The following is a 22793-nucleotide window of genomic DNA, read 5'->3' as shown; positions in this document are numbered from 1 at the left end:
AGTTTTTAAGATATATTAGAGAAATAACTCGTTTTTTAGTAATTATTACGTTTTTAAACACAACAATGTGCAGGACATAAAAACATGCAGTATGCTTTTTAAATTATAAATATGTACTAATGTTTTGCGTCACCTTTATTCTTTAACATCTTGCTGTGGCCGTATATTTTCCATATTTTCATTGCTCCCAAATGTTTGCTACGTAAAATCCAGAGGGTAGCTTCATGTTGCCTTTAATTAACATAGGGATTTTGGCCTTCTACGGCCAAAATAACGACCCAGAAAGGTAGTGGTAGAATCCACACGTCAAAAATTTTCGTCAATTTTAAATGTATGTTGTCATATTTATTAATAAGCTTTTCTAAAGGCATACTACAGGTAGTTAAAATAATCTGACGATGTTATTTCTCTATAAATGCTCAACATCGCGTATTTCTGCGTTCTTTCCGTTTCATTAATGTTGCATATCGCAAAGCACACATTCGCTTATACCTTTGCCGACTCCACCAAAAATGTTTGAAACTGCTGAACGTCATAGACGTGAGTTAGATGTACTAGATTACGAGGTTAAAGGCAGTATGTGAACGCAACGCGGGGAGAGCGGGCGGTAGCTGGTCTACGCTCGGTACAATCCTCCAAGCTGCGGTGCTGCTACGGTCTATCGGCCGGTTACGTTAGTTAGCGTCCTGCCTCTGTGAACACACCGCAAAAATAGATACATTTTTGTAAAACCAGCGCCAACCCGCAGCCATGGCGGCCGAGACCGACAAGGTAGAGCCTGCGGATAGCGAACAAGACGAGGAAGAAGATGTATACGAAGTGGAGCGGATCATTGACATGAGGGTTGAAGAGGTAAAGCGAGCTAAATGCTAACTGCAACGTAGCCGCCTGGCTAGTTTGGCAAACATGGCTGGCATTGCTTTCACTCCACTCTCACGACGCAGAGCCCACCTACAGTGTTGTCCAGACACTTTCCCAACATTAAACACCAGTCTAGAGTCTGATTTAAGTGCATGTTGATGCATATAGTTGCTCCCGTGTCACTCGGTCCTTTGCGGTAACCCTTTTGTTGTGGCTCACAGCTCGTCCGTGTATAGCGTCGTTTTTCTGCACAACTTCTCCCATGATGTCCGCTCGCCTCTCCCCTGCTGAGGCCAAGGACGGACGCTTTGCAAGCTTGCAACTATTTTTCATCGCATTTGCTTTTGCTCTGCGACATAGCCACGTTGATTAGACAAATCACGGGAATGATGCTTGTCCTGTTGTGCCTTAAATCAGGTCGGATGGTGAGATGTTACAGCGGTAAACAATGAGATTTTACTACTAACGCCTGCTAACGTTATCGTAGCATCGTGGCCGCGGTATTTGAAAGTACCAACCTGTTTTACGTATCTGTTTTACTTTTCTGTGCATTTACAGAGAAATATTTCATTTAAGATACTTTTAAATAAAGCTTTTTAATAACGTACCTAAACCATGAGTATGTTACAACATACACTGAACTAATATTTTATAGTTTGTAATGTCATTAATAGTTCATTTTCTGTAGGACTCCCAAAACGCTGTCACTGTATCGTGCACAACCTGTTATGTTTCAACTCTGCTGCTGATTGCGGGACACAGTTAATTACCACTTTCTTTTTCAGACTAGTAGTGATCCCTCTTATTATATCCTCTCAAATTTTGTTTACAAAGTCATACTTTGTCACAAGATGGTGCCACATTTTCACACTCGAATATTAACTATAACTCGTGAGTTATTGTGGAGGATGAGTGCTTTTGTGTGTATGAGCGGAGGTGAGGGGTTGATGGGTGGTGTTTGTGTTTCTGGAGTACCAGGACTTTGTAAAAAGTTTGAAGGATTCTTTTCATTCACTGTGTTTGTTTACATCAGGTTAAATCATGAGTTTTTGAAGTTAATTTATGAGACGAGAGGATTGGGAAAAACTAAGTTATGCCAGAGAAACTTTTGGCAATGATTGTGTTTAGCTGGATATCTAAGGGATTAGGGATTTAAGTATGTGTATTTGAATGACAAAAACACAGGGATAAGCAGAAGAGGAAAGATCACTGCTTTAAGTTGAGCACTGTTTGCAACTAAACAAAACTGTGTTAAGCTTACACATCCCATGTTTTTAAGACGGACATATTCACAGTGGCAAAAAACTCCTCTTCAGCTTCAGTGCAGTTGTCACTGCATAATTAAAGGAGCATCACTTGACAAATAAACTCTAGATGTCTTACATAATATATGAATTAAAATACACTAAATGATGCTAGTACTGTTAAATGAATATGGCTCAGGAGAAATGAATTACTAACAAATGGGTCTACTTAGCCAGTTAGTGACACAAAGTGAAACAAGAACTTAAAAGATTGTTAAGCATGCTGTTGTTGTTCACCATACTTCATGAACACAGAGTTTAGACAAGTCATACTAACAGTGGATTAAAAAGCAGCTGCTTTGAAGAGAGACTTGAGAATCAGTTACTGGCTCTAGTGAGTTATTAACACACTTTGCTTACTGCTGGCCTCATGCTATAAAGAACCTCTCTGGGTTTGAATCACCTGTGTAGAAAACCTCAGGAATATTGAGGAGACTGAAAACACATACAGCAAGGAAGTAAGCTTGGCCTGCTGGCATTTCTCCAGGAAGATGCAGCTATTGAGACAGAGTTTGTATTTGTATTTGTATGATGGTGCACTATAGTATCGTATGGGAACAGACCTAATGTGGTAGATCAGAATTAAAATGCAATGTAATCACAGTTTACATGCCAGTGAGGATGCCAGGAATGCAGAGGGTTCACAAAACCAGAAATCTAGATCTATCTTTGACATAAGGCACCTAAGCTGAGTATAATCATTGTGATAACTGCACTAATGTGCTGTATCGTAGAAAATATGTCCTGTAGATGTCTGTTGTGTCATTGTGTCATCACCTTGACTGTGGGTCATTTGATAAAGACTGTAGGAATCATTCGCAGCTCCTCAACTGAACGCTTCCTTTGTGTGAAACTAATACCCTGACTAAGGAACATAAAAATTATAGTATAGATTCAGAGAAACCTCTCCTCTGGCCACTTCACAATAAAAGCTGTGTTGTTTTCACACTTTTCAGCATTGCTCTGTTCTCTTGATGCATGTGCTTACTCTCGTAAACACATTTTAGGCTCTCAACAGACAAAAAGACTCAGTCTGCACTATCTTGTAATCAAGCTGATTAGATTCTTTAATAGATGTTGACGCTGCAAGTGCACAATTAAGTACTCGTGTTTGGTATGGTATGGTCCTGCACACTAAACAATGACAAATCAAACTTTATTGCTAAACTTCATATCATACATGTGTATCAGAAACCCTTTACCTCTCAATCATTTCCTAGGTTGTCCCATTTTTGGCTTGTTTTGTATAACTGCTTTAATATGGTCTAGGTGCAGGTATTTTTGTTGCCTTGCAAGTGTGGATGTTTACATTTTTGCTGCAGTGTTTATGCATACAATTAGTGAATCAAAGGAAATTCAAAAATATTACAATTATTAATTTAATTAATGTTTGCATGTCTGCAGCCACCCTCTGGAAAACTAGCCACCTTGTCAGGTTGGTGTCATGGTGAAACTGAACTTCATACTGTTAACTATCTCTCTCTGTTTTCAGGGTGAAGTGCTTTACAGAGTCCGCTGGAAGAATTACTGTTCTGACGATGACACTTGGGAGCCAGAGGCCCATTTAGAGGACTGTCGCGAAGTCCTTTTAGCTTTTAAGAAGTCCTTGGCTGATGCTAAGGCCAAGAAAGAAGCAGAAGCCAAGAAGAGCGTGGTAAGTCTTACTGACAGTCATTGTGACAGAATGCTACTGATACTGTATTTACCAAAACAGTAATTTGGTTGGTGCTTTGGTTCTTGTATTTTGGCTGTCAAAAAATTTGGAGTTATATAGATATAGATTGTCCAATTCCACAGTGCAGAAAGAACAAGGTAAAAGTTGAAGATAATAATTCATTTTGCAGATATTTGCAGTGGACCAAATATTTTCTGAGCAAAATTAGATGAATGAAGTTATAGTTTATTTTGCTGTTGCATATGAAGATCATATTGACTAATTTCTAAAGTAATTACAGTATGAACAGCAGTGTCTCTTTGGATAGCAATAAAATGAATAATTCAGTGTTTCTGTTGAAACACTGCTGAAGTGTATGTGATCTGATCCGTAGTGGTCAGTGTTTGTATTTGTGGGTCATAAAACAGATGCATCTGTTTGTTTGCACAGAGAATTAACTATCAGACTTAAGTCAGAAAGCAAAACTATATATGGTCTTAAAATGTGACATTGTTTGTTCTACTAGAAACTGCTGCCTACAAAAAGTGACGTGTTTGATGCAGACTCAGAGAGTGACAGTGACAAAGACCGTCCAGCTGAGGCACCAGTCAAGAAGAAGAAAAAGAAAAAGATCCGGGAAGAAGAAGAGGTACCAGTTCCAAAGGACAAAAAGAAGAAGAAGAAAGACAAACGGAAGGAGGAGGTCAGGCCTCTACCTGCACCAGAGACGGACGATGAAGAGGAAGAAAGGGCCCCCACCACACCCTCTCCACCCAGGGAGAAAAAGACTGAATCAAAAAAGCGAGTGGTTGACTCTGAAGACGATGATGATGAGCCTGTTCCCTCCAAAAAACACAAAAAGGAAAAGGGAAAAGAGGGAGGAAAGCATAAGAAAGAAAGGGGAGAGGAGGGGAAGAAAAAGAAGGTGAAGAAGGAACGGAAGATTGAAACCTCTGAAGATGAGGCTGTTGCACCTGTAGAAGATGAACTGAGTGAGGGCCCATCAGAGTCCCAAATGGACGACACTACATCGACAGAAACTGTAACAAAGTCATCAGAAAAGGCACGTTTGGATGATAAGACCAAACAAAAGAAGGGAAAGTGGGAGGTAAAGCTGCAGGGCATTAAGGATCTCATCCATGACAAAAAGAGCAAAAAGCCAGACACTTCCCAGAAAGAAAGCAGCCTCCAAAAACTAAAGAGCCTCACCTCTAAAAGCAAGGAGGAGAATGCTCCACATTCAGACTCAAGTGATAGCTCCACCCTACATAAAAAGGCAAAAAGCAAAGGGCAGGAGAGCTTGTCAGCTCCCTCCAAAGTCCCATCTTCCTCCACATCATCATCGTGCTCGTCATCTTCTGTTACAGCACCTAGTAGTAACAAGGTTAAGGAGGACGAGGTGGTTAAAGAAGAGGTGTTGGGACAGAAGGATGCCGCAGGCTCCACTAACCTGTTTGAGAAGTTCCTATTGAACTGTGAGGCCAAGGATCGTGCCCCCCGCCGGCAACCAGTTCATCAGCCCCCACCAGAGAAGAGCAGCAGCAAACCCACAAAGGTACAGCGTTAGGGCTACATACACTATTATAAACATCTCTGGTCCAATATATGTAACAACACAATTACTTGTGTTACGTGCATAAATGGCACTGAGCTTTTCTGATAAACCTTGATGGATGGTTTTATTGCTGACCTCTGTGTGTCAATGTGGAAAAGGTTTCTCAACAAAAACATAAGCTTCTACATCTCTTTACCAAACCAGCCAGATAAATAGTGTAGCTCCTCCACAGGATTTGTGTTTTCAGTTGTTCAGAGTTAACTGTTAATTAAATATACTAAATATAGGCCTCATTTGCTTGACTTTTACCAAGCTTTGTTAAACGTAATAATAGGTATACTGGCAAGGCGACATTTCGCAGATCTCCAGATGAAAAGTGTGCATCCCTTGGTTGTGAAATCTAAGACGGGGAACTGATAAAAATTTAAGAATGAAAATTTAATTTCCATTTCAGTATATTTCATGGTGACAAATGCTGACAACATGTTCATTTTCATCTCATTTCCTTAGTCAGTGTGAATGTTTGCTCAGCTTTCTTGGAAAATGACAAGGTGTTAACAATGTTGCTCTTTCTTTTTTGTGCTAACATTAGCTAATAGGAAAGATTGAGAAGATCCCCAGGACTTCCAAAGAGTCTCCAGTTCAGAAACCAGAGCCTGAGAAGACAGAGAGGACTAAGCAGTCAGATGGTATGCATTACACAGAACACTGAAAAATCACACTCAGTGAAAGAGCATTTTTACACAAGGTGAAAAAAAAGAAAGCAAAGTTAAGGTGTAATTTCATCTTTAGCCTCTTTCCTGCAGTCCCCACCCTGGCATTTGGCCACCAGGGTCTAGTTTACATGTTGCTCAGTAACAGTAACAAAGGAGTTCATCATACACATGGGGTTCTTAAAATTGTTACTCACTTGCAAGCTGTCAGATTAGAAATTTATATGTGGTGCTGATGTATTTTAATTTTTACAAGATTTTCTTGTATCTACAAACTGTATCTGCTAACTAAAACCATTGTGAAATGTGCAGTTATGAAGCTGGAGGTGTCCACAAAAGGTTATGTGTGTGGGTGTTTTTTTATTTAGTTTTTTATTTTTTTTAAATAGAGTAATCAATTTTTAAAACTTGCTATGCATGTCCAAGCAAGCAGATGCCTAAAATAGCAAATCAGAATATACACAGAGGATTTGCTGAAACCTTTCTGGACTTGATTGACAAAGATGTCATCCAACAGAGTACATTTTAAGCTTTTCAACAATACATGACATGCCAGATAGGTTGGTTTATTCACTACTTTGGATGTGTGTGTAATCCAGACTTGTGTGTCCTGCATCAACAATGCATCTGTGGTGAGAGCAAGAGAGAAAGGTTACACACAGTGAGAGTTGAGTTTAATAGCCTAGTTGTCTTGGTCAGAGTTGTTGAAGGTCATTTCTATGAGTGTGTCTAAGGCAAAGAGTGACTGAGGCTCTGATGCTGGGATGAAAGGAAGAATAACGTACAGTCTTAGCACTCCTATTTTCCTTGTTCTCATTGTGTGTGTGGACTTAACGGCAGTGTTTCCTAGCTATAAGTCAGCTGTTGGTAGTGGTAGCCCTGTTTGTGCTGTCCAGTCATTGGCTAAGGCACGGATATTTATATGGTAAAATCCATATAGTAAGGTGGGCTCACAGTGCAAATGTGGAAGTGCTTGTAATTAAAAGGGCACACTAGAAATCACACATACCAGTGTGATTTGGCTATAGCGCTGAAATGCCCCTGAATGTGTGGCGAAGAAAAGAACAAGAGAAACAAAACAGTCTTAAAGTACCAGCAGATGGGCGGAGGACTGGAGAATGGACTTAGTCGTGCTATGACAGATGATGTAAATAGTTGTAAATTTACCAAACCAATACTATAGATGAACAATACTGCCTCATATTGATTGTGGTTTTTATTGGTGGTTTGGACACATCCCATTTTTTTGGGCGCATAAATATCTACTCCTCTAAAACCAAATGAAAGGCCCTCATTTTGCTGTTGTTAGTATTTGTTATATATTTGTCATAGATATCATATATATCATATTATCAAGGTTTTTTGTACATATATATATATATATATATATATGTATATGTATATACACATATATATGTTGGGGGTGTAACAATGCACCGTGACATGATGCACCGCGTGATAATACACATTGTGACACCGAAAAACTGTATCGCGAATGTGACTGATGAAGTGCGTGCTGCATCCTGAAGTAATCCTTTGCACTTCTGTGAGCGATCATACTGTGTGCCATACGAAATAACACTGGTAAAAGACTTAGAGTGAATAGGTTTGGACTGCAATTTTCTCATCTTCCCACAGCCTCTGACAATGAAACAGTGTTTGGCTACTTCAGATTCTGTTCAGTTTGATGTCTGTAGACTGCTTGCTTTCCTAGTGACCACTCATCAGCTAACTAGTGATTTTAGTGAGTTAATCCCTCTATCACTCTTATTCCTCTTGAATAATTGTTTTCTCTGACAGTTAATATTTTTCAGACTCATTATCTGTAGCAGTTGTGATTCCCGGCTATTTGACAGATTTACACCACATTTCATTTCTGCAGTAAAGACTAGGGATCGACTGATTATCGGCCGGGCCGATTATCGGCGCCGATATTCGGCATTTTGACGCATATCGGCATCAGCCGTTTTTTTTAATCCGTTGGCCGATGAGAGATCAATTTAAAACGCGGTTATTTTGGCGCTGATGCAGCCGCGCCTCTCTCTCTGTAGTCACTACTCTGTCTCCAGCATTGTCCCGCCCACAGCACCATCTGATTGGTTATACACAGAGCCATGGCAACAGCCAATCAGCAGTGAAAGCTGTGCATGCACAGTGCTCACACACAGAACAACTCTGCTTTTTGCACCACAATCTGGTGGTGCTCAATTGGGACTACTAATTGATTTGAGATTCACATTTCTGTGCAAATTTTATTTAACTTTGTTTTATTGACTTTATAAAACTTCAGGAAGCTATTTATTTATTTAATTAAAATTTCAGTTAACTTATAAGAGACGCTGCTGACCCTGGGAGCTCCCTGCACTTTTTTGTTTGGACTTAAAACAAAGATAAGTGAAAGATAAAATAACATTTCAGTTATATTGAAATTTTGGTAAACTTTATTTGCTATAGAAAACTTTAGGGAGATATTTATTTGTTTAAGTTTTAATTTAACTTTATAAGACATGCTGCTGAGCCTGGGAGCTCCCTGCACTTTTTGTTAGAATTTAAAAAACAAAGCTGTCTATTGTCTAAGATAAAAAAAAAAAAAACCTTTAACATGTTGCAAATCTGAAAAGCTGTTTAATAAACATATTTTAAAGGCATTTAAACAAAGTTAAGCGCCGGAGTTTGTATTATTCAAAATTTTTATGCCATTTTTACTGCAAATGAATATTGGCTCCAAATATCGGTTATCGGCCTCCTTGACTACTAATAATCGTATCGGCCTGAAAAACCATATCGGTCGATCCCTAGTAAAGACGTCAGGAGACGCTGTGAACTTGTTTTCACTTGTCAATAATTTGTTTCCTCTGTGGCAGCAGAACATGTTATAGCAGCTTCACAAACTCCTGCAGGTTAAACTGAACTAACCAAAGACTTTTATGGCTGATTTACTTTGAAAAACTCACTGTACATGGACCGACAACACTTGCTAGCTTAGCAACATAATTAGGCTAAACAATCCCCAACACAACACTCAACACAAAAAATATCATTGTAATAAATGGAAACATAATTGTACCACAAGATAAATATTGCATTATATTATATATTATATTATTATAATATATAATATTATATTATATATCTGCACAATAAGAGAATGACTGCAAGAAAGATTTTGTTTTTACATTTAAACTGGAATTTAGTTTTATAATAAGGAAAACACTGTAAGAAACTTGGTTTTGTAGCAACAAGAGATTTGAGATAAGTGATTTTATTTTTGCAGTTTATACTAAGAAGAAATAAATAAGAATTCTAATATCTTAGTATGTTTTCATTGTTTCTTCATGTATCCTTAGATGTATCATGAGTGTATCGAATCATGGTCCCTTTGTCAAGTATCGTAACGAAACGTGAGTTGATTGAATCGTTACACTCATTATATATGAACAATTCAGGTTCTGTGCTTTAGATTCAGCTCAGATCATATATACACTGTTGAGGTGTGTTCTTTATGAGTGGGGCTTGGGAGGTAAAGTTTCTGTACACTACAGTGCAAAAAACATGACTCATGACATGAGAACATATTATTTTGATTTGGTTGGAGAGAACGTGTTAATAATGACGTTAAGACTAATCAACTTAAATTGGCTTGGTTGATTGACTTCAAAAAGTAATTAAAATGCCTAATATATGCAGTACTGTGCCAAAGTTTTAGACACTAAAAGTAAAGCGAAGATGCTGTCAAAAATAATCCCATGATTAATTTTTATTAATAAAAAAAACCTAAAAAAACCTAAATCAGATCAGTATTTTCTGTAACACCCCCTACCCTCTCCCCCCACTGCCTTTAAAACAGCTTCAGTTCTCCTCAGTGCACCTGTACCTAGATAGTTTGTACCAGCATCTTGGAGAAGTTGTCTCAGTTCCTCTGTAGATTCAGGCTGTCTCAGTGTCTTCTGTCTCTTCATGTAATCCCAGACTGACTCTGTGATGTTGAGATCAGGGCTCTGTGGGGGTCAGATCATCTACTGCAGGACTCCTTGTTGTTCTTGTCTCTGAGGATAGTTATTTATGATGCTGTGTGTTTGGACTATGTCCTGCTGCAGAACTAATCTGGGACCAATCAGACACCTCCCTGATGATACTGATGAAGGATAAGAGGAAAAACATTTAAGGTGCCTAAAACTTTTACACAGTACTGTATGTGTTTGGAAATTACTAAAATCAGTCATTTGTACATTTAACAGGACAAGTGCTTCTTCAAGTTAAGCTATTAGCAATGGTTCTGTGATGACTTGATCACTTAGAAGTCACTAAGCATTAAATTAAGACATGTAAAATCATGCGGAAATAGGTTATATTAGCTTGCCGATAAATAAAGGTCCATTATCCAACTCAAATACAACTCAACAGGGGAAATGGCTGTTGGTGGTCTTGGGCTTAATAGTTATTGCAAAAATGGAAGAATGAACACACTTTTTCTTTTTCTTTTTTTTTTTAAAGTCACTGTTGCTCCACAAGTATCACACCTCTCTTTTTTCAGTTGTTCAGTTGTGTCAGTCAAATCCTTGACATACAGTTTCAGACTACAGTTATTACAGGTAATAAGAGAGTTTTACAAACAGTCTCAAACAGACTGTTATGTTATGTTACTACTACACCGATCTGGAATGGGGAATGGCAATCTTGAACATAAAATAAACTGATGTTTTCTACAGCTGTGACAGAGGGTGAAAAACTGTTTAGTCTCTTTATGACACCTATACAAAGAAATATGACAACTTGTCTGCTCTCTCTTTAGTTCCCAGACCCGGCCAGAGTTATGGTTTCAGCCTGGACAGTGATGAGAAGGAAGGAGAAGAAACTACAGCAAAGCAAAGGACCTGGAGAGGATTCACGGGAGCGGAAGGAGAGGCCAGAGGAGAGGCCTAGCTGGGATAGGAGAACCCCAACAGATGACAGGAGGAAGAGGAGAGAGGACAGTGAGCCCAGACTCTTCATGGCATGTGATGACAATCAGGACACCCAGGACCCACCAGAGGGCGCTGACAAATCAGGTATGTGTGTGTTTGGCCACTAAACAAATGCTGATCTTTGCTGCTTCCAGATGTCAGACCGGTGTTTCATGCCTAACAGTTCCCTCTGCATAGTTGAGATGTCAATTTGTGGGATTTCTTTGGCCATCTTAACATGTGACCCCAGTGTTCATACCAAAACTGTGGATTGAAACATATGTGAGCAAGATTCCCAAAGAGATTCAATTCGGTATGCAAGATTTCTGTCTGTAACAACTACTGAAGCATCTGTCTGAATTGTTTGTGTTGTATAGACAAGGGCCAAGCCACTTTGAGCCTTGGAATGGACCTCAACCTGGACTGGATGACTCTGGATGACTTCCAGAAACATTTGAATGGAGAGGATGAGATCCTGTCAGGTCCACCATTGTCACCAAGTGAGTGTTTCTGTTTACTTCTAATACAATTAGCTGAATTCTGTCTGATGACTTACTTCTGCTATATAGAAGCTTTCAAGGAGTTGATAGGTGATTTTCTAATTTGGTCAAGGACACTTGAAAAGGCACATGATTCTTCATCAACATGTCAGTAGTTTTTGGAATTTTGGAATTTAAACTCAAACCTCACAGCAACAACACAGGTTTTCCTTACATCAGGAAAGGTTTTTCAAACCTTATCTCCTTGTTCCAGTAAGACAGCAGTTACAGCATCCTTGGCTTCTTTAATGCAGGCTGGGTATAGTCACAAGGGGGATTTAAATTGAATTGTGGCCATGACTACATAAATATGTAGCAACAACCTGTAGTTGGCCCCCACATACACCTCCTTTACTCATGTTGTTAGATCAGTAAGAGGACAAGGGAAAATGGAATAAATTGGAGCATGGCCACTCTCTTGGAAATGTAAACAAAGTTTTTGCGAACTAATTTCTAAACACATCTAATGATATCATTCTGGTTGCTTCAACAAGCCTGGAGCTAACAGTCTCATGTAGCATTATATGATGGGTGGAATTAGTCAGTAGCTCCACATCATATTTGGTTAGATAATTAACGTTTTAGCCAATCAGCCAGTATTGTAGTATTGAGTAGAGAAAAAGAGAGATTGTGGCATCAGTTTTAATATATATTTTTTTAAATAACACAGGGACAGGATTAGAATTTGTAAAATGTCCACTATACAGTATCTTTACATTACAGTACGCATACCAGCCTGTGCACTGCACACAGTCTGTTAACACAGCCAATCCACAATACACCATATTGTTAATGTAGTCACATGGGCATCCAGAATGGCAACAGCTTTGCCTGCCATTGGAGAAAACCTGTGGATAGCAGGTGTGTGTGTGTGTGTGTGGCCAAAGTTTGCTTATCAACAAGAGATTAATGCTACCTTTGCTGCTAATATGTTACTATGCTAAAGACTGTATTAGAACCATGCTGTCAGTAAAATGATATACAATGTGTGTATCAGTACAGTATCATACAAAATACATACAGTCTCTGCATGTGAGAAGTGTTGTCCCAGTGGGAAGCTCTCTAGCTGTCAGATCACTATCTTCTCTGATGTAATGTAATGAATGGCTCAGTTATAAACTTTACTTAAGACTTTGTCCAGAATAGGCCCATACTCTTAAGTATTATGTTTTGTTCTGTATTTAGTTTTTATTGTTTGACAGTATTTTTTAGGTAAAATGTCATGTTTTTTTTAGACAAATATGTTATAAAATCTGTTTGATTGCAAGATCTCTAAACTTCATTTGGCTCTACTTTGTTCCTTTCAGGTGAGTTGCGGGATGCTGTGAAAAGTGGAGATTACATGGCTGTAAAATTAGCACTTAATTCCAAAGAGGACTACAATCTGGACCAAGAGGTATGTTCTAGCCTTTAATCCTTTATCCTTTAAATGTTTTGTTTTAGTAAATTTAACAAAATCATTCACCCAAACCATATTATTTTTTATCTTAGATTTATTTTACTTTAGTTCCAAGATAAAAACACAATCTAAAGCTTGCACCTTGGTTGCCCCAGTGTGTATGTGTGGGAGTGATTGTGTGGTATGAAAACAAGTGAAAAAGTGAAAAAAGTGAGAATTTTTGTGGATGAGCAGTGTAAAACTATGCTGTGTTAAAAAGGTTAAACACTTAAGTGACCAGGTCCTCTACATTATAAATGCATGAACTGACATTAAGTTAGAATTACACTTAATCTCGCGGACAGAGAAGCATCATGGTTGGAAATACGTGAAAAGTATTTGACATAATCAGTGGCAAGGACTGTTTTTGTCTCATGTGGAATGTCTCCTCATCAGACCTATTTGAGCTTTTTCAAGCTAAATCTTCAAGTTTCAGAAATATCAAAGTGGTGTTTGTTATGTGACATAACAGGTGCTTGTAGAGAATTCTTCTGTCTCATATGCCAGAATCTCTTTTGTGATTTGACTTAATTAGATTTAGGACCTCTCAACCCTTCCAGTAAATTTTTAAGGTGACATTAGGACAGTGGCTCAGTAGGGCTACATTACATAGCAGTAATGAATCAAACTAGTATGTTCAAAGGATCGAATATCCCATACATTACCCATACATTGTTCACAAATGAACAACCTGAATTTTTTCACAACTGTGCACCAAGGAATCTCTCTTCAAGATCTACATCAACAGACTTTACTGTTTGAAATCTACTGATTATGCATCGCTTCAAGATGTTTTTTGACAGCTCCAAAGCACCTTTGCTCTTACAACGAACCCAGGTAAGAGTGTGGCCTTAAATGCTTTTTAATAGTTTTATGGAAATATACATATATCATCTGTTAAGCTGTGTTGTTATGGTGTAAATATCTTACAAGACAGTCATTTAAACTAAGAGGGCAGCTGTTGTTTGATTTTGTGTTATGAAGCAGAAACAAGTAGTATATATTGTGAATTAAAGACCATTTTGCCCATGTTGAATCTGAATTGTATTGTTCTAGTTAATGTAAAAAGCTAAGAAAAATTCCATAAGAGATCTTCCTGCCTTGCTCTGTTGTCAGTTTGATGAATTAAAACTATCTCATTGTGTCTACCATATTACTGTGGCATTACACTTTTCAATGCAGTGTTGATAGGGCTGATCCTTTCATTGTTTTTATATTAGAATTGTGATTGTACTGTTTAAAAACTGCACAAGCCATATTTGTAATTTCATTATTTATATTTAACATTATAAACATTGTCTTTAAGAGGTGAAAGTTTTAGTCTGTCAAATTTAGGCATTACATTTGAGTTTCTCTAGCTTAGCCAGACTACAAATTAAAACACTTGCCTGTTATCTAGTTAATATACTTTGTGCATGCCAATCTGTGTGCCACCATCCTGTATGACTTTGGTGTTTAAAATGATAATTGTACATTAGTGGCTTGGACATTATATTTTTCATTCACCAATATATTCATATAATATAATATCATATCATAATATTCATTATAATGTGTGCACATTAGAGACGGTGGTGTCATCTTTCCTTGCAGTGAACAAACCAGTGGAGGAAGACACTGAAAACATGAAGTAATGGGACAAGATGAACCCTTTGAAGCAGGTACATGTATATGCTTTCAGAACATGTATCATCGTCATGATCATAGCACAATATGTGCCGCATGCACCAGTAACTATCATGTGCTTGGCACCTTTTTGTCTTTTATCTTACCATCCAAAATGTTCAAGCACATATGACATTTAAATAAAAATTCTTATCATGTTAATGGATGAACACCATTAAAGTGTTCCCATGTTTTACACTTCTATCAGTCCTGGTCCTGGACTCTTGTTAGATGTTTTACAGCCACATTGAAGACATGTGTTAAATCACCAGTTTCATATATTTTACTGTCATAACGCTGCTATGCTAAGCCAGACTTTTTTGTATCTAACATCAAAAGTAACATTATTATCTGTTTTGATTGCAAGCTATGAATGTAGGTCTAGTTTCAGTGTATATTTTGTTTTTTCCATGTAGCATTTCATCCAACACCCCATGACTACATAAACGTGATTAGACATTTACAATGTCAAAACGCTGCTTGATCCAATAAAGCCATTAACTGTTCTCGAATGGGTCACATGTGGTTTTTGTACTGAAGATTTGAGAGGTGTCAGGGGTTTTTTGATACCGGTGTTTGGGCTAAAAAGTGATGTGTGGCCATCACATTGACTTTTGTTTGAATGAGGCTGGATCTTGGTGGGGCATTGCCAAGGTGCTGATGGGTTAAACAGCAATTGAAATGTGTGCAAAGGATTTTGAGAAGGCAATAAAAAAAGTCCCTTTTTTATCTTATAGGTTTGACTTATCTCCACCACTTAACAACTGAAATTCAAACCAAATTTTAGCTTTTCTTTTTCCTCACGCATTTATTACCTAATGGGTATGTGTCTTAAGCTCATTTAATCAAATTATTCCTGGGGTCTGATTTGGCAATGAGTCTTACGTATACTTGTTCTTTTACAGGCATGTACTATTGGTGAGAAGAGGTCATTTGAAGGAGAGAGGAGCTTGATTGAAGAGAGAAGTTCGAATGATGATCTTAGGTTGACTTCTAACCTTGACAGTGCAAGAATTGAAGAGGGTACTCCAAGAGTACAAGAGAATATCCAACAAGGTTTGGATGGCACAAAAGTTGTCGTGCAAATGCCATGCTGCCCTGCCAGTACAAACACTGAGCAAGTGACAGTGAGGGAACATGAAAAGATCCAAAAAGGTGGGAAGGATATAACTGAATTCAAAAACGCTTCTTGTGATTCAACTACCAAGCAAGAAAGCCAAGGAAAGGAAGACCAGGAGCAAGCAGAGGAAGATGAGATGTCAGATGACACAAAAGGTGGTTTATCAAGTGAAATTAGTTTGTGCTTTGATAATTCGAATCCAACCACAAATGAAGAAGGGATGCTGATGAGGGACAATGAAAAAACAGAGCAAAAGGGCATAACTGACAAACAGATATCCCCTGAGGAAGCAAATGACTCAAATGATGGGGCAGAGGATGTGGTGGCAGGTCATTCAGATAGTACGGATCAAGTTCTGTCTGAATTGGGCACAAAGGAGATCGCTAAAAGGCAATTGCGGCGCCGCAGGAAAACTGTGGAGAAGAAAGAACCGACACGATCGAGTCAGAGGACCTGTAAGAAAGTGCTTGAAACACCACCTAGCACGGCAGATGATGAGAAAAAAGAGTCGGGCAAGAAGCACTTCTGTTTATATTGCAAAATGGCTTTCACCCAGCTTGCAAAGCATTTGGAAAGGAAACATGCAGAGGAAACAGATGTTGCCCATGCAATACACTTTCCCAAAGGTTCCAAAGTCAGACAGACTTTGCTTGACCAAATTCGCAATAAAGGAGATTATGAGCATAATTGCCATGTTCTCAAAAGTGGCGAGGGTGAAATTGTGACCAAGAAACAGGTAAAAAATCCAAGCATATCTGTTCGTGACTTCTTGCCTTGCCAGCACTGCTTTGCTTTTTATCGTAAAACTGATTTATGGAGACACGAGCGGTCATGTAAGGCTAGAAAGGGAGATCAGAAATCCTCTGAAAGGACAAAGAAAGGCAGAGTTCACAGTGCTGCCTCCCAGCTGCTTCCAATGTCAGAGTTCTTAACTGGAGGCTGCGAGGAAATCATCCACATCATGCATCAAGATGACATCTCGAGGCATATCAGAAATGACCCACTTATCTGTAAATATGGCAATGCTTTGTCTGCTAAATATGACCATGACAAGTCTCAGTTTGCTTATATTGCACAAAAGATGAGGGAACTGGGTAGATTTGTGCTTGCTGTAAATGAGCTTGACAAGAGTGTGAAGTATTTGCATGAAATATGTCTACCATCCAGATTTGAACTGGCTGTTGAAGGGGCCAAAAAAGTTAGTGGTTTTGATCCCAGTTCCAGTAAGTTTAAAACCGTTTCCCTTGTCTCAAAGATTGGCTACTCTTTGAAAAGAGCTGCAGAAATAGCTTTTGGGGAAAGTCGCATGACAGAGGACAGTGAAACTGAAAGTGAAGTGAAGAAGTTCATACAGCTTCTTGATACAAAATGGAGTGAGTGTTTTTCTCGCAAGGCTCTTGCATTATCTCTAAAGCAAGACGTCAAAAAAGAGGAAGTAGACAAATCAACTGTGACAGAAGATTTGATAAAACTCCACAGGTTTATCACAGGGGAAGAAGATGAAGCCAGGAAGGAGCTGAAAGAAAGTCCTAGTTTGTCAACATGGAAAAAGCTTAGTGAGGCCACTCTAGCAGATGTATGTCTGTTCAACAGAGGAAGGGTTGGTAATATTGGTAGACTGCTCTTGAAAACTTACACTGGCAAAAAGAGTAGGGGAACTTTTGTGCTGTCTGCAGATCAAATAAGGAAAAGCACAAAATTGGAGCTCGACCTTGGTGCCAGTTTTACCAGGTTGGAACTAGAAGGTCAGTATGGAAGGAACATGCTAGTTCTGCTAACAGAAAGGATGGTTTTGTCCATCGACCTTACTCATTGAAAATCGAGAACAAGCGGGTGTGTCAAAAATTAATCCATACCTGTTTGCACGGACCGAAGGTCCATCCTTCATCAGAGGATTGGATTGTTTCCGAAGGGCTGCAATGGAATGTGGAGTTAAAAACCCAGAAGCACTACTGTCCTCATCATTAAGGGAGCAAATTGCCTGCTGCTGGCAGCTAATGAGCCTAAGTGAACATGAATTGGATCAAGTAGCCAAACTGGTGGGACAGAGCAGCCAAGAGTGTTACAGGCTGTCAAAAAATGCACCACTGCTGGAGGAAGTGAGCAAACAGTTGCTCAAGATGGATCGAACACTGCCATCAAATCCACCTAGCACTGCAAGAGATGGTAAGTACTGTTTGCTCCATAAGTCAAACAGCATCTGACTTTTGACTTTTCAAAGGTCAGATGACACATAGCCATTGCTCTCAGAGTTAACATTTGGCAACAACAGCATTCTCCATTCAAGTTCATTTACTTGTTTGTTCTTGAACTTTCAACTGTATTACAGTCTTCATCAGCAGATGATATTTTCTCAGTTGTCATGCAATGGTAGACAATCAAACTTTCCTAATTTTCTGATTGCACTTCTTTCTTGATGTTTGAAACCACAGTTGACAAAACAATCTCTGCTCAAGATCTGCTTACACTTTGTTGTTTGTTTTTCTGTATCAAAAAGTCTTGGAAACAGCAGCTGACAAAATAAAATCCTGCTTTTTCCAAGGTCAAGAATGAACTGTAGAGGCCTACATTTAAGATTATCATTTTATATTGAAATACTACAGTATTCTTAATTGGATGAAGATATTATTTATCTTAAATAACCATGATTCTTTATCATTTTTATTATTTAGGAACTGTACAGAAGCCTGCTTTAAAGAGAAGACCTTGGAGTGAGAAGGAGCAAGCTGCAGTGAAGCGTTACTTGAGTGAATTTATCACAAATATGAAAGTTCCTGGCAAAAAGGAGTGCAATGCTTGCATAGCGGCTGAACCAGATCTTAGTGGAAGATCTTGGACAGATGTCAAAAACTATGTACACAACACACTACAGACAATACGGAGGAGAAATAACCAGCAGAAGTCTGAAGGGAATGTTAATGTTTTGAATCCAAAGAGTCCTAAAGCTGGAGTCCAAACCACAAAGAAAAATCTGGAAGATACAAACGTTGTCTGTACTATGACAACAGTGCATCCAGACCACCTGAGAGAAAGTTCAAATTGTTGTATGACAATGGCACCACCAACAAACTTGAGTGAATCAACACCATTCCCCCAAGAGATGACTTCCAGTTATGCATCCTTATGTTCCACTAGTACAGATATGGTCCATACAAGTCAACCATTGATTTCTACTTTCACACCACTGAATGCTACTGATACACAAGTGGTTCCTACATTTACTCCACACAACACTACAAATGCACTAATGTCTCCTGCATACACTTCAGAAAACAACCAAATTCTGCCAATGTCTCCTTCGTATACACAATGCAGTGCTGGAACTATGTCACCCCCCTCTGTGTATACACCACAGGACTCTACAAATTCACCCATGATTCCTTCTTTTAGTCCACTGAATGCTCCAAGTACATCAATGATTCCTACATTCACATCATTGAATACTCCAAGTGCACCAATGGTCCCCACATTCGCTCCACTAAATGACAGAAGTAGGACCTATTGTTTCTTCATTCACACCTCTGAACCATTCAAGTACACCAGCGTACCCCACAAGCCCACCCAGGGCCCTTGCAACTGCACAAGTTGTCCCAACAATCCATGGACCCAGTGTTCCTGACAGGGTACCAGTGGTGCAGGAAGGTACACCCATGGCCACTGTAGGAAAACGAGTCACTCCAGCTGTCAAGCCTCAAAAGAGAAACAAGAGGCTGTGGAGTGAGGAGGAACAGGCAGCGGTGAGGCGCCAGCTTGGAGACTTCTGTAAACTGGTCAAAGTGCCAGGCAAAAAGGATTGCGATGCATGTTTAGCTGCTGAACCTGCCTTGAATAGCAGGACATGGAGGGAAGTAAAGTATTTTGTACATAACTCAATTCAGTCAATGAGAAGAAGAGGCCATGTAGTTGCCTCCAAACAAAGTGGCAGACAAGAACCAGAGACTCATAATTCAAACACAGATTGGGATGGTCCTGTTTATCTGTCCCTGTAAATATTTGTTACGGACATGCTAGAAAACAATTTGTTGTCAGTGAGACTTTGGAAGTATGTGAGGACTGTGGCTTTAGCCTCATATGGGGCTTAAAAGTTCAGCACATGTGAATTGTTGTAAAATGTACTGTCAGTGAACCTTGGTCTCAGTAGCCATACGGATCTTGACGTTTACAGACTGCCCTGCCATTCTTTAAACCACACTTTTTAAAAAAGATCCTTAAGTATTCAGAGTGAAGTCCACCAGACCAAGCTATTGGTGTGCTGTTGCATGAATATACACTAAATGGATGGAACTAAGTTTGTACTGTAGTTTTGGCCCAGAAAAAGCAGTTATTAATGTTTAATATGGTTAAATTGCATATGTATGTAACAGTCAATTATGTAACAGACAATTTTTTGAATCATCACAGGTTACTCTAATTTAGATGTGTGGTCATTTAGCAAATGTGAACTTCATTTTGCAAAGATTTGCAACCTGCCACCAGTCAGTGGCTGTGGTAAGTAGCCACTGTGGCATCCAAACACACTTTCACAATTTAATTATTGAAAACAGTGAAAGCAATGGATGAAAATTTTTGACTGATCAGGACATTTCCCTCCCTGCACTGAGTAAAGTACTTTTCCAGAGGGATTTTTACTCTTCTTTACTTCAAAACTTACTTAGACATCAATGTTTCTCCCTGCACTGTTTTCAGTAGCATTTTTATGAATTTTGATGATCAAAAACTTACCAGCAAATCCTTGCAACCAGTCCCTCCCACATGATAGATTTACATTGACTTGCGTTACATGATTCTGGAATGTCTGGCCCGAGTGTACTATATTCTTGCTTTAGCCAGTAGCCTATATTGTAGATGGCCACTGATGCAGCCTACAGCAGTAATGACATACCTTACTTGTGGATGTTAGAGAAGTAGGAGTTCAGTGTGCATACCTCTCACTTAAATATTAAATATGTTATTTTTCTTTGAGGATCGTGTTGATAAATGTTTGTTATCTTCATTTATATCTGTTTTCTCTTACATGTCTATTAACAAGCTACAGAAAGGTTTGGTTGTATTTTTATATCACTATACAGCAACTGTATAGAAAGTTTTAGTACTTTATTGTACTTGACGTACTCTAATTTGTCATAAAATACACTGCATTGGTCTCATTTGTTTTACTTTGATTTAAGCTTTTATTTCTGGATGTTTGTTACATCAATATCCAGTCGCCAAGTTCAGTTTGCCTTATTTTGATTTTTTGGTTGATTGCAATTCTTTTCTTATGATTGCATTGCATCTAACACAACATAGCAAGATGACCTTGACTACTGTTGAGTTGCTAATCATGGCATAGCAAAAATGAAAATGACATCCCTTTACATTTTTAAATATAAAGGGATGAATATAGAAATCTTGAGTATACCGCATATTAGACAGTTGATGAGAAGGTTAGTTCCCTCCTGTGTGGATGAGAAAGCAGCTAAATTCAGATTTCCCTAGTAATCACCTTAGACTAACAATGCAGTTTGGTAATTACAAAAAAATTACACATTTCATTTTAGGTGGAATTTATCTTATATATATACAAACCTTGTTGAAGGTTAAAAACAGAAAAGACAGCAGACTGCTGTTCACAGGCTTTAGTCACATTTCATTATCAAAAATTGGTCACTGCAGTGTTTATTTTACACTGGGTATTCAGTAAGAGCTGTAGATGATGTGTTGTTTGGTTGGATCATTAGTTGTTTGTTGTTCAACGACATGGAGCCCACAGCCATTTTCACAATTTTCTTTGTAATCAAAGCAGAAGTCATAGTTATGAGTTTCAGACAGCACTGCTGCTATTTGTCAGGGACAAAAGCTTTTGTGTTATCCTCAGTAGCAGCGTTAGAATAACCAGTGTTCACCCTTTCATACCAAAGGCATTAATTAAGACCTGGGTCAGTTAACCCATTTTAATCATCAACACCAATGGCAAACTGTTTCTTCCTTTGATGTTGTTTCAGTATGAAAGGGGTATATCTGTATTTGTGTATATACATTAGTTAGAGTTGCACTCCAGATTGTATTTGGAGAGTTAATTCTGTGGAAGGTCTATATGATACATGAGCGTTCAGACACTACCATTGCTGTTTGATGTTGCAAAGCAAAGTTTTTTTCCTTTTATAGTAGATAGCTTTCTTTCATTGCTATTGTATACACAGTGCGTGTTACTCTACATCCTGTTGTAATTATCTTGCCCTCAGTTAATGCTTCTTATCAAGTATTGTAAGGAACTTAGAACTTCTGCTTGTACAATAAAATGCTCCTTGGCTTAAAAAATATGTTGTTGTTATGAAAAAGGCATTGTGTATTTGTTTTTGTTAACGTTTTGCCTTTTAATCTGATTCCCTGGACTTTTTGTAATACAAAAGTTTAAGTTTGGTAGATTTTACTTTGCAATTGTAGTGCTGATTATTAAATGAGACTAAAGAGCCGGCAGTCATGCTAGTGGTTCTGTGAGGCTGTACCTTTTGATTAAATTTGTGCCTTGATGAGGAAAAGTCAAAAGATAATCCAACCACACCAAATGTACCTCATATTGTTGTTTGTTTGTATTTCTGCTTGTGATAGACTGACCTCCTGTCTAAGTTGCACCCAGCCTCTTACCCAGTGTCAGCAACCCTACAAAGAACGATTTAGATAATGGATGGATGGAAAAAAAGACAATACAGAATGATTGATTGTGATTATTTGGAGTAGCACTAATATCAGTGATTAACCTGTTCAGACTTTCTGGCATTTTGTGCATCATTGTTAATTTGCACCATTTATGCAACTTAAGAAACTCCAACACACTGTATCACAAGCTTCTGCTGAAGGACTAATGTAAGAATATTCAAATACACTAAATACAGCAATTAATTGGAATTCACAAATCATCTGAAGCTGATTAACTTAACATAGTCTTCCTCAAACACAACTGTAAACTATGAGGTTTTTAAACCATGAATAGTAATTACCTTACCGTGTTACAGCGCCGA

At 38.5% G+C, this 22793-nt stretch overlaps 2 protein-coding genes across 3 annotated transcripts in view; both read left to right on the top strand.

Moving 5' to 3' along the window:
- Nucleotides 1-570: 570 nt before the first annotated feature.
- Nucleotides 571-22793, top strand: part of mphosph8 (M-phase phosphoprotein 8) — a 30920-nt gene continuing 8697 nt past the window's right edge. Inside the window, 8 exon segments of the mRNA XM_018696407.2 lie at nt 571-852; nt 3658-3819; nt 4346-5374; nt 5967-6063; nt 10880-10923; nt 10925-11135; nt 11408-11530; nt 12877-12965. Of these exon segments, the coding sequence (XP_018551923.2) occupies nt 751-852; nt 3658-3819; nt 4346-5374; nt 5967-6063; nt 10880-10923; nt 10925-11135; nt 11408-11530; nt 12877-12965 (1857 nt within the window). The 5' untranslated portion in view covers nt 571-750.
- LOC108897028 (uncharacterized) lies at nt 13735-22541 on the top strand. Of its 2 annotated transcripts, XM_018696406.2 has the most exons (4): nt 13735-13844; nt 14601-14668; nt 15578-17958; nt 18465-22541. In XM_018696406.2, the coding sequence occupies exons 2-3, from the start codon at nt 14651-14653 to the stop codon at nt 17606-17608; spliced, it is 2049 nt and encodes a 682-aa protein (XP_018551922.1). In that variant the 5' UTR covers nt 13735-13844; nt 14601-14650; the 3' UTR covers nt 17609-17958; nt 18465-22541. The 2 variants fall into 2 exon arrangements, with proteins under 2 accessions (XP_018551922.1, XP_050925032.1); XM_051069075.1 differs by having other exon boundaries at nt 13835-14668.

Source organism: Lates calcarifer, linkage group LG1 (assembly GCF_001640805.2).
Source record: "Lates calcarifer isolate ASB-BC8 linkage group LG1, TLL_Latcal_v3, whole genome shotgun sequence".
Taxonomy (NCBI): Eukaryota; Metazoa; Chordata; class Actinopteri; family Centropomidae; genus Lates; species Lates calcarifer.
The sequence above is the reverse complement of the archived record's forward strand: the minus strand, read 5'-3'. Positions and strand labels throughout refer to the sequence as shown.